The following is a 12185-nucleotide window of genomic DNA, read 5'->3' as shown; positions in this document are numbered from 1 at the left end:
TTAGGGAAAACAAAAAGGGCTAGTGTTAGCTAAAAACTGAGGACACTGTTTTAATCTTTAAAAGTCCATGCAGCAATAGCTCCTGAGAGTGCTTTTTGGAGAATGTATTTGGAATTGTCAAAGATGCTTTCATATCTGCTCAGAAGCCATGGCTGGCATGAAACTATCTTAACCACTTCTCAATTTGATCTTTTTAACTGCTATCCCATTTTTAATCAATGGGATTGCACCAGTGCAAATGAGAGCAGAATTTGTATCTAAGTTCCTGTTTGGCAGTGTCTGGTCACAGGGCCAGGGCTCAACAGGGTTGTGGATTTGCTTCAAGACAGAATTGATTAGGGATAGATAATTGCTTTTATTAATCTCACTACATCACTGCTATTACAGGCTTAACACTGCCAGATGGTTACACAGCTACTGCAAAGGAATACAAATAAGCATAGGCAGACAATGCATATAAGAGTAACAGGCACTTGGAAATGCTTACGCCCATTTAGTCTGTTGAGAGTTCCGTTCCGGTCACCTCACACCAGGCTTCAGTGGACGTGGCTCCCGCTGAGAGATCTAGTACAGTCTCCAAAGTCGAGGTCCCTGGTGGGAACTCCTAGCGGGGTAGGATTCCCAGTGATCTTAAACCTTAGCTGTTAACTTACTGAGTGTGCACGAGTTGGTCCAATGCCACTCTCAACGTTCCCACGGGGCTGAGAGCCGAGGTCATATTCTTTATCCCATACTCTATTGTCAGCTAGCAAGCAAGGGGAGTTGGATCTGTTGAAGGCCGTCTGATAAAGAACACCTGGTGTTTTCACCAGCCGGGCTCATAGCTGGCCTAGAGGAATACAAATTTAACCCCTGCAGGCTTACATATGGCTTTTTTTGTGACAGGCAGTGTCTTATTCAAATTGTCCTAGCACTGGAATAGCCATATAAGAGAAGAAAAGCCCAATGTATCTGTTTCAAATGTAGCCCTCCTTTAATGCTAAATTTTCTGTTTATTGTTGTTATTTTTTGTTGTAGGTGGGAAAAACTGGGTCTTACTTGCAATTCCTTAGGATTCTCTTTCGCATGCTGATCAGATTGCTGGAGGTAGATGTGTATGATGAAGAAGAAATTAATACTAGTAAGTACTAGTTCTCAGAACCTCGTGTGCAGAAATTTTCTTCAGTAAAATAGAATGGCACTACTATAAGTTGGATGCATAACTGGTTGGTTTGTCTACTCTAACCTGCTCTTTCAAAAGTCTAAAAGGGGTAGCTGTATTAGTCTGTAACTTTAAAAACAAGCATCTTAGGAGCTAACAAATACATAGGACCATGAGCTTTTGTGAGTAAAACCCACTTCATCAGATGAGTTAGAGTGGAAATTACAGAATCCAAGGTATATATAACAGCAAAAGCAATTATCTGTCAATTGTAGGACCCGTGTTAAATCTAGTGACAGAGAGTCCACAACCTCCCTAGGCAATTTATTCCAGTGCTTATCTACTTTGATAGGATTTTTTCCCCTGATGGTCAATCTAAACCACCCTTGCTGCAATTAAAACCCATTGCTACTTATCCTATCCTCAGAGGTTAAAGAGAACAATTTTCTCGCTCTTTCTTTACTTCTGGGGAAATTCTGTGTCCCTGCATCTGTTCAGAATTCATGTCTCCCTCTTCCTCCCAGATTTCTTTGGTTCCCTGCAGAAAATGACTTTTGGACAGGGAGCAGAGGGAAGATGTAAGAGCTGTCTTACACCACTCCTTAGAAGTGCAGGTACATCATTTCAAACATCCATAGCAGCTGGCATAGTGGTAAATCACTGGGCTGAAGACACCTAAGCCAGTGACTCATACCCTGAGCTGGGATCAGCTGTTAGTCCCAACTGGGCTAGAGGTAGGAGAGGACAGAATTTCCTCTTCCCCTGCAAGGAGTGGCTGGGGCTCTGTCCGACTCCCCTCAGACCTATCCCAGCCTTGATTTCAAAATCTAGATGCCATAGGGACAGGTACTTAGAAAGTCTGGTGAGTGAAAGGACAGACTCTGAGATTCAAACCCAGGCCCATTTTCTATGTGCTGGGTCCAATGTCTGGGCAATTGGTGTGTGCCTGTCAGGGTGCAGAGCAAGACGATGGTGGGGGGAAGAGGCAGCACCAGAGTGGTAGGGTGGGAAGCTTGCACAGGACCTGCACATGCTCTGTTCAGCTCCAGCCAGAACTATTGCCTTTCCCATGTGTAAGGAATGAATTTCCACACATTCGTAGGGAAGACAAAACACAACATCCCATTCTGGATAGCAGTACTTGAACTTCTACGGTACCTTCCATTGAGGAGCTTCAGATTTGTGAAGCCCTGTGTTCAATACTGTATCGTATTGTGCTAAAAATCAGAGAATTCCAATTTTTTCTTTGACAGTTTCTTGTTTGTGTAGATAGTTCTCTATTGTGGTAGTTACTAGTAGATTTAGTACTCTGGTCTCCTTGGAGACTTTTGCCCGAATCGGGTCTTGCCCAAGTCTCTGGGCTTCAAACCTTGTGATACCTGCAAATGGCCCATCCTAGTCAATGACCCACACAGGAATTGCATGCAGTGCCTGGGTGAAGCTCATATCAGAGATTCACTCAGACACTGCATGCAATTCCTGTGCAAGATTTGCAAATCCTTCAGACCAAGGACCAAAAAAGAGCGGGATGTTCGTCTGCATGCTTCCTTATGGAATCAGCCTTGACTCCAGCACTGGCACACCAATCTGACTCAGCACCAAGGCCTCCATGCTCAATGCTCCTGCAGTACTGTCTATCGGCCAGCACCACTCTTTGGCACTAGCAAGAAGCTGAAGAGGACAGTATGAGGTGGTTCACCCCCATCCCATAAACAGCAAAATAAAGTCTACAGAGGCTCATAGACCCATGTTGGGCAGCTCTCGGGCCGTTCTGGCTCGCAGGGCCAAGGTCAATGGAGCAGCTCAACCCATTCTGTGCTGGCCTTGAGCAGGACCCTTAGCCACATTTTGGTGTCCTCCATGCTGGAGGCCTTGCAGCCAGTGCAAGAGATACTAACTCTGTCAGTGCTAGCCACCCACACTCCCATGACTCCCCAGTCATGCAGCAAGCCTGTGCTCAGTCCCACTGGGTCTCCATCCCCAGAGCAGGACTCCATTCAGAAGCTCTCCTTTTGCCTGCCTCAGCCAGCCTCACCGCCTGGCCCCTGTAGGGCAAGCAGGCTATCAAGCGCCCACTTTCATGAAATGAGCAACTTCACCAGTCTGCACAGTCAATCCAGACCTTCTGCACCCCCCTCCAACTGCCTTTCTGTTTTTTCCCCAACATTGGCATTGATAACTTTGGGCTGCCTTAGTCCTCTGTATTGTCTCCCAGGACTATGCCCTCCAGTTACTTCCTTCCCCCTAACTGCCCTTCTTCCCCGTCGCTCTTCAGGGACCTCTCTCATGAGTATTTTCTTGAACAAGAGGTGCAACAGCTCGTACAGCTGCAAGTAGCGTAAGGGTCTCTGTGGATCATAGAAACAGGGGCTTCCATTCACATTATGTCCTTATTCCCAAGATCAAGGGAAGCCTTAGGTCTATTCTGGACCTGTGAGACTTAACCCATTTCCTAGCATGACTAAAGTTTCATATGGTCGCTCAGGCTTCAGTCATCCCCTGTCTGGATCCCGGAGGCTGATACTTTGCCTTGGATCTTCAGGATGCATACTTCCATATTCCCATCTTTGCGGGCCATAGGCATTTCCTCCATTTCATGGTAGATCAAGAGCCCTACTGATTTGCAGTCCTCCCATTTGGCCTGTCGACACCGCCCTTGGTTTTCATCAAATGCATGTTGATGGTGGCGGGTTACCTCAGGCATCAGGATTTCCAGATCTTCCCAGACCTTGATGATTGGCCGTTCAAGGGCAGCTTCAAGTCCCAGGTGCAGAGTCACATGACATTCCTGCTGTCCGTGTACCATGCTCTAGGCCTGTTGACAAATGACAAGAAATCCATGTTAATACTGATACAGAAGATGGAATAATTGGGATGGTACTCTACTCTGTAACTGCCAGGGTATTCCTTCCCGTGGAACAGTTCAGAGCCCTAACAGACTTAATTGGGGAGGTCTCCAGGTTCCTCATGATGACCGCCACAATGTGCCTACTTCTCTTTGGGCACACGGTATCATTCATTTATATTGTACGATATGCCAGACTTCATATGAGTCTTCTGCAGACGTGGCTGGCCTCGTCTTCTCCCATTCGAGAGATTATTTGGACAAGGTTCTCACCATTCCCAAGACTGTACTTGCCTCTCTTCAATGATGGGTTGATCTGATGAACGCCCTTCAAAGAGTCCTATTCCAGGGTCGTCATCCTACACTGAGCTAGTGTTGGATGCACTGGATCTCAGCGGGGGGTGCTCATCTCGGAGATGTCAAGACCCAAGGCCTGTGGTGTCCAGAAGAAATGACATTGCACATAAATGTCAAGGAACTCAGGGCAGTCCATCTTGCGTGCACAGACTAACAGTCTCGTCTGGAAGACAGGGTTGTCAGAGTCCTCGCAGACAACACAACCTGGATGTTCTGCATCAACCGGAGGGGAGAGACCCTTTCTTCAGCCCTCTTCCTGGAGGCTTTCAAGTTGTGGGACTTTTGTATCAGTCATGACATCGACCTAGAAATTTGCAACCTCCTGAGTGCCCAGAACTCTCTCTGGGTCACTTGAGCCGACATTTCTTGTCTCACAATGAGTGGACACTGCACGCGGAGGTGGCCCATATGATCTTCCAGAAGTAGGGCACTCCCTGAGTGGATCTATTTGCAACCAGGCAGAACTGCTGATGTCCCCAGTTCTGGTCCAGGTGGGATCGAGTGAGGAAAGACACCTTCGCATATTAGTTTGAGACAGGCCCTGGCCTTTTACCTAGACTAGACTAAGCCATCCAGGAAATCTATGCAACTGTTCCTCTCTAAGGCAGAGCAGATGAGGGACCAGCCTGTTTCCACCCATAGAATTTTAAGCTGGATTACCTCATGCATCTGCACTGGCTGTGATCTAGTGGGGATTCTCCTACTGCTGATTATGGGAGCTCATTCAACTGGGGCACAGTCCTCTTCAGCAACGGTCCAGGACATTTGCCAGGCAGCTACATGGTCATTGGCTCACACCTTCACTGCCATCACCCGCACCACAGGTGCTCCCCTATGGAAACGGTTCTCAAACTACGGTCCATGCAAGTGGGGTGCGGCTCGAGCTCAGCCCCCTTCACCTACAGCGGGAAGCCCATGGTGGTGCTCCAACCTCAGAGCCCCCCCCCCCCCCAGCAAGAGGTTGCAGCGCCAGTGCAGGCTTTCTGCTGTGGGGAGTTGAGGGTGGGAGGGAGAAATCCCCGAGCCTTACTGCTGGATCCAGTTCATGGGGAGAGCAAGTGGCTCTGTGCACTGCCACTTTTCCTCCCCCCCGGCTGGGGGAACAGCTGCGCATGGATGGCTTTCCCTGCTGTTTCCATTAGCCAGAGTCATGGGCAATGGGAGCAGTGGGAGGCCATGGACACCGGGCAGTGGTGGGGAGAGAGAAACCAGCTTAGCTCCCCCATTTTCTTCATGCCCAGACCCAGAACCTCCATCCCTGGTGAACACGTCCCCACTGAGACCCTGCAGCCTCCCCCCAGCCGAGCCCCCCACTGTCAGCTGCTCCTATGCCCAACCTCCCTCCCAGACCCCATTCCTGCGCCCTACCTCCTGGCCAAACCCTGTACCCTCAGCCCACTTCTGCACTCATTTTGTCGTTGTGGTTGGCTGATGGTATGTGGAAAGGTTTGTATTGAGGGGGGTGGGCCACAGGTCAAAAAGTTTGAGAACCACTGCCCTAATGGGTGCTGTCAGGGGAAAAACTTCTAGCACCAGTGTACGTGGCAAGCAGGCACGCTTAATGTAGAATGCATAAGAGGGATACATCTCAAAGAACCCCAGTTACAGAAAAAGGTAACCGTCTTTTCTGTCCATTTACTGGGTCTCTAGCAGTTCAATCTATCATAAAAGTACTTCACAAAAGTACTTCACATTTGATTTCTCTTGGGCTTCATTCCAAAAACTTAAAACTGAATAAACCTGAAGTTAGTCCTCGTTTTTTCTGCCCCAGCTCAAAACTTAAGACTGTGTTTACACGGCCATTTTCAGCACTAAAACGTCAGTCATTCGGGGTATGAAAAAAACCACCTTTCCGAGTGATAAATGTTTTAGTGTTGAAAAGTGCCAGCATGATTCCCAGTGATAAAGCTACCAATGCTTATTCGGAGTGGGTTTTTTTTATCACTGAGAGAGCTCTCCCCCAGGGATAAAGCGTGAATACACTGCCCATGTCCCAGTGATGTTTCGGTTCAATGGGAAAACAGTGATTCATTTTCCTCAGCCAGTGCAACGCTGGGAGGCAGCTTTTAGAGCAAGACAGCCTACAATACAATGCCACCCAATGTAATTTTCCCACTATTACTTCCTCTACTTCGGTGGCTTTTACACCAGAGTGGTTTTTTTACATAATAAAAACTGACTGCCTCCCAGACTGCAGTCAAGAGTGGAACAGGGAGAGTGCTGTAGAGTCCATAGCTGGGGGAAACACCTGCAGACGGGCTTGGCTTTGCACTGTGCCATGTGAAGAGCTGAGGATAGAAACACAAGGTTGAAAGAGGTGAGCAGGATGGGGAATGTTGCAATATTCATCCTCTGACAGCCGAGCACTTCATTGCCTAGGCCAGTGGTCACCAACCAGAAGATTGGGATCTACTGGTAGATCTTTGAGCCTCTGAAAGGTGATCCTGACTGGTTTGGCCAAGTGGCTATCAAGGGCCGGAAGGTCAGCTGTTCCTTCCCCCACTGCTGTGCATCTCCTGCCCCTTGCATTGGAGCTGTCCCCTCAGGAGCCCCCTGCTTGCTGTGCAGGATGGGGAGGGAGATGAGGGGTGCTGATGTCAAGGTGCCCCCTCTCCCATCCAGTATCCTATCTCCACAGAGCAGAGAAGGGACACAACAGGACTTGGGATGGAGTTTTCTGGATGCTTTTGAGAGTGGTGCACGCCGGATGCCTTAGAGGCAGCGAGGATCCTCATTGACTCCTCTTCCTTTCCTCATCTCACCCTGACACCCTCCAGGTGGCACGAGGAGAATTGGCACCGACCCCCTTCCAGGGCATCTGAAGGTCCGGTGCAGGAGGTTGGAGGCCAGCAACCACCCCTACTGATCCCAGCGGCACCGCTCACAGCACCTGCCACCCGGACATCCTTACCCTCGCTGCCAGCCCAGGACATGGCACCGGACTTGGCGCGGCACCATCATTCGGCACCGCTACCAGTCCAGGTGGCCCTGGCACCTACCTCTGCATGGGACGCCCGCACCACCATGCCACCACCTCCACCTCGGCACTGCAGCAAGCCGGAATCCATGGCAAGACAGGTGATAGCTTCATCAGCAACTGCGTCAGCTCCACCTTGGTCTGCCTCGGAGTATTCGTCTGACTCTGAGGCGGAATCACCTGGTCCTCAAGGGGTTCCCGGTCCCATTTGCGGCAACACTTCCGCTCTTGGCACCGTTCCTGGCACCGCCACCCTCCTCACCTATATCAACAACAGTGGGCACAGCCTTTTCCGGTGCCAATGTTTCAGCAAACATGGTCCCCACAACTTCTGGGCCAGTGGCCATTCTGGACACCCTGGGCGTACCACCAAAGCCAGGGCGTAGATCCACCCAGGCCAGATTCCATCTCCTCAGGCTCATGAGCTCCTCCTTCGGCAACACCTCTGGTCCCCTACTTTGGGCCAGACGCTACCTCCTGGTCAGTTGTCTCCAGGCTCCGGGGGGAGCACAGCTCCGGTGAGCCAACCTTCCCTTTCCTCTTCCCTGGGTTCCTCGCACTTGTACACCCCTGTAGGAGAGATCCAGAAGGGGTCGTTGACCTCTTCTCCGTACGATGCTTTAGGCGATTCCACACCACCCGTGCCCTTCATGGATGCTAGGGTCCACCAGGACCTTCTCTGCTGCCTGGCCCAAAGTCTGGGGGTCCAGGCGGAGAAGGTGTCCAAAGACTTGGACCCTATAGTAGACATCCTGCACTCTGATGCTCCTTCCAGAGAACGCTCTTTCAGTTAATAAAACTGTAGCCAAAATTTTTAAGGCCTTGTGGCAAACCCCTGCATCTATCCCCCCGACTGATAAGTGAACCGAAAGGAGGTACTTTGTTCCCCAAGAGGGCAATGAGCACCTGTTTTCTCACCCTCCCCCGGGCTCCCTTGTGGTACAAGCCATCAACCACAGGGAAAGACAAGGCCAGGCTGGTGCCACCCCTAAGAACAGGGAGGCCAAGAAGACTGACCTGCTAGGCAGGAAAGTCTACGCATCCGGGGGTATCCAGTGCCGCATCGCCAATCAGCAGGTCCTCTTGTTACATTACGCCTATAATACCTGGGCGTCCATGGACAAGTTCACGGACCTCCTCCGCAGGGACTCCCACTCAGAGTATAAGGCTCTCCACGAGGAGGGGAGAGCGATCTCCCGAGCAGCACTCCAGGCAGCTCTCGATGTGGCGGATGCCATTGCCCGGGTGATGGCCACAGGTGTGATCCTACACCATAGTTCCTGGCTCCAGGGTTCTGGGGTTCCCCCAGAGTTCCAAAACACCCTCCAAGACCTCCCATTAAAGGGCCCTTCGCTCTTCTCTGTGCAGACCGATCAGAGGCTTCATGGCCTCAAGCATACCCGGGCTACCCTAAAATCCTTGGGCATGCACACTCCTGCTATCCAGAGGCGCACTTTCGCAAATAGGAATATTCCTAGAGCGCCCCCTCAGGCTCCATATCCTGATTTCTCCCATCGTAGGAGCAGGAGTGGTAATGGCAGGAACAACAGGCGCCGACCACGCCCGGCTCCAGGCAACAACCAGGAGCCCCACAACAACCCCCCGGACTCCCATTAGGGGTTTTGATGGGACCCCGAAGGGCTTTTTTCCCAGTCTCCCCACTAACTTTCCGGGACCGTTTATCCCTCTTCCTCCAAGCCTGGCAGTCTGTTATGTCGGACCAATGGGTGCTGGAGATAGTGGAAAGGGGTTATGTAATCCCTTTCCTCTCGCCCGCTCCTTCACAGCCCTCTACCCAGTTGCTTTTCAGGAACCCCTCTCATGAGCCTCTGCTTCAAGAGGAAGTCCAACATCTCCTTACGATAGGGGTGGTAGAGTATGTTCCCCCTGAGTTTCGGGGGAGGGGGTTCTATTCCCGTTACTTTCTGGCCCCAAAGGCCAAAGGGGGCCTCCGTCCCATCCTAGACCTCAGAGCTCTCAACTCCTTCATCGCTAAAGCAGAATTCAAAATGGTAACATTGGCATCGTCCTTAAATCCCTCGTTAGCCCCCAGAGACTGGTACGCTGCCCTTGACTTAAAAGATGCTTACTTTCACATTTCAGTCGCCTCCCACCACCGCAGATTCCTCTGATTTACTGTGGGCCCGGACCACTACGAATTCACGGCCCTCCCCTTTGGTATTTCTATGGCCCCTCGGGTCTTCACCAAATGCATGGCGGTGGTGGCCGCCGTGCTCAGGAAAAGGGGCATCCCGGTGTTCCCTTACCTAGACGACTGGCTCCTGAGGCGGGACTTGGAGACTCAGGTGAGAGCTGACATCACCATAGTCCGCATACTCTTCGGCGACTTAGGCCTCCTGGTAAATCTGGACAAATCAACTCTAACTCCCACCCCAATAATAGAGCTTGTGGGTGTCAACCTGGACTTTCTACCCAGCAAGAGCCTCTCTACCCAGCGCACAATAGAGACGGAAGTCAGGGAGCTCCAGAATTTTCCAGTGACTACCGCCCAGACTTGCATGCGTCTCCTGGGCCTCATGGCCGCCTGCAGCATGCCAGACTGCGTGTGTGCCCACTACAGATGTGGCACTCGTGAGTCCACAACCTGGCCGTCCACTCTTGGGACAGAGTGGTGATGGTTCCTGCACCTGTTCTCTTTGCATTGGACTGGTGGACCCACCAGGTGGAGGTCTACGTGAGGGTCCCATTCTCCAGACCAGTACTGTCCACTCGCCTTGTCAGGGACGCATTGGCCACCGACGTGGGAGCCCATTTAGGAGACCTACACATGCAAGGTATGTGGTCTGCGGACAAAATCTCCCTGCATATCAACATCAGGGAGCTCCGGGCAGTCCGACTGGCTTGTGTGGTTTTCCTTCTCCACCTCGGGCAGGACTGTCCTCATCCTGTCAGACAACATGACAGCGGTGATGTATATAAACAAGCAGGGCGGGGCTCGTTCTTCTCACCTGTGCTTGGAAGCAATTGGCCTGTGGGACCTCTGCATCGGGGCTGATATCCACCCGATGGCTTCGTACCTCCTGGGTTCCCAAAGCGTCCTGGCAGACATGCTGAGCAGATCTTTTGTGGGACACAAATGGTCTCTGAAGTGGGATGTAGCTCAATCTGTCTTCTGTGCATGGGGGTCTCCCCATCTAGACCTATTTGCCACAGGGCGGAACAAGAAGTGCCCTCGGTTCTGCTCTCTCATGGGGCAGGGGCAGGGTTCCCTGGGAGATGCTCTTCTCCTCCCCTGGCTGCATGGCCTGCTGTTTGCCTTCCCGCCATTCTTGCTAATTCACAGGGTCCTCCTCAGAGTGCGGGAATTTCAGGGCATCCTTGATTCTAATCGCCCCCGCATGGCCCAGGCAACACTGGTTCTCAACCCTCCTCCACCTGTCATTTGAGAGACCCATGACCCTTCCGCTGCTTCCAGACCTGATATCTCAGGACTTGGGCAGGCTCCGCTTGCTGCACTGATATCTCAGGACTCGGACTGGTCCTGCACTTGCTGCACTTGACAGAGTGGAAGCTCCGTGGTTGACGGTGGAGGAGCTTCGGTGCTCAGAACGGGTTCAGGAAGTTCTGCTGGGTAGCAGGAAGCCCTCCATTAGGACCACGTACCTTGCTAAGTGGAGGCAGTTCTGCATCTGGGCTTCCCAGAAGGGGGTGGACCCATGGCGGGCTACAAACTCCCTGATCTTGGGTTACCTGTTGGATCTCAGGCACCAGGACCTCTCCTCCATCAAGGTTTACTTGGCGGCCATCTCGGCCTTGCACCCAGGGGAAGGGAGGGAAACCCTGTTTGCTAACCCAATGGTCAACAAGTTTCTGAAAGGGTTGGACAGGCTCTACCCACATGTCTGCCAGCCCATCCCCCAGCGGGACCTAAACCTGGTCCTTTCCAAGCTTATGGGACCCCTGTTCAAACCATTAGCGATGTGCTCCCTCCTATACCTATCTTATAAGGTGTGTCTCCTGGTGGCACTCGTGTCTGCCAGGCAAATATCCGAACTCAGGGCACTTAACCTCGGATCCCCCCTATGTGGTGTTTTACAAAGACAAGGTTAGGCTCCACTACCATCTAACTTTTCTGCCCAAGGTGGTGTCTTCTTTCCACACCTCCCAGGATATTTTCCTGCTGGTCTTTTACCCCAAGCCACACGTTTCTGGGAAAGAACCAGCTTTACACACTTTAGATGTGTGTAGGGCACTAGCCTTTTCTTTAGACAGGACAAAACCATTCAGGAACTCACCACAACTCTTTGTGGCCATTGCTGAATGGACGAGGGGCCAACCCGTGTCCTCCCAGAGGATCTCGTCCTGGATAGCCACTTGCATCAAGGAGTGCTGTGCCCTGCTGGCAGGGATACCAGCCCCGCCTCTTAGAGCGCACTCCATAAGAGCCGTGGCAGCCTCCACCGCTTTCATGGTGTAGGTTTCTTGGACATCTGCAGAGCCGCGACATGGTCCTCTGTTCATACCTTCGCCAATCACTACATGCTAACACATCAAGCCAGGGAAGATGCTGCCCTGGGCAGGGCGGTCCTCCACTCCTTTGTGGCTTCAACATCCGGCCCTCCTCCATAGGTTCTGCTTTGGAGTCATTTAATTGGAATGCACATGAGCAATCACTTGAAGAAGAAAGAACGGTTACTTACCTCGTAATTGTGATTCTTCGAGATGTGTTGCTCATGTCCATTCCAAATCCCCATCCGTCGCCTTCTCTCCAGAGTATTCCGGTAAGAAGGAACTGAGTGGGTGAAGGGGCCAATGGGTATATATGGGCCGATATATCGGCATCACTCCAGGGGGCTGTCCTGCTGGCCCTAAGGGTACTGCTGAGGGAAAAACTTCTGACGGCG

At 51.6% G+C, this 12185-nt stretch overlaps 1 protein-coding gene across 9 annotated transcripts in view; it reads left to right on the top strand.

The window, feature by feature from the left end:
- GREB1L (GREB1 like retinoic acid receptor coactivator) overlaps positions 1-12185 on the top strand; it is a 226631-nt gene that overhangs the window by 185009 nt on the left and 29437 nt on the right. For all 9 annotated transcript variants that reach the window (XM_075920899.1, XM_075920898.1, XM_075920897.1 and 6 more), the window contains one exon: positions 1018-1120. In XM_075920899.1, coding sequence (XP_075777014.1) covers positions 1018-1120 — 103 coding nt within the window. The remainder of the gene's footprint in view (positions 1-1017; positions 1121-12185) is intronic.

Source organism: Pelodiscus sinensis, chromosome 2 (genome assembly GCF_049634645.1).
Source record: "Pelodiscus sinensis isolate JC-2024 chromosome 2, ASM4963464v1, whole genome shotgun sequence".
NCBI lineage: Eukaryota > Metazoa > Chordata > Testudines > Trionychidae > Pelodiscus > Pelodiscus sinensis.
The sequence above is the reverse complement of the archived record's forward strand: the minus strand, read 5'-3'. Positions and strand labels throughout refer to the sequence as shown.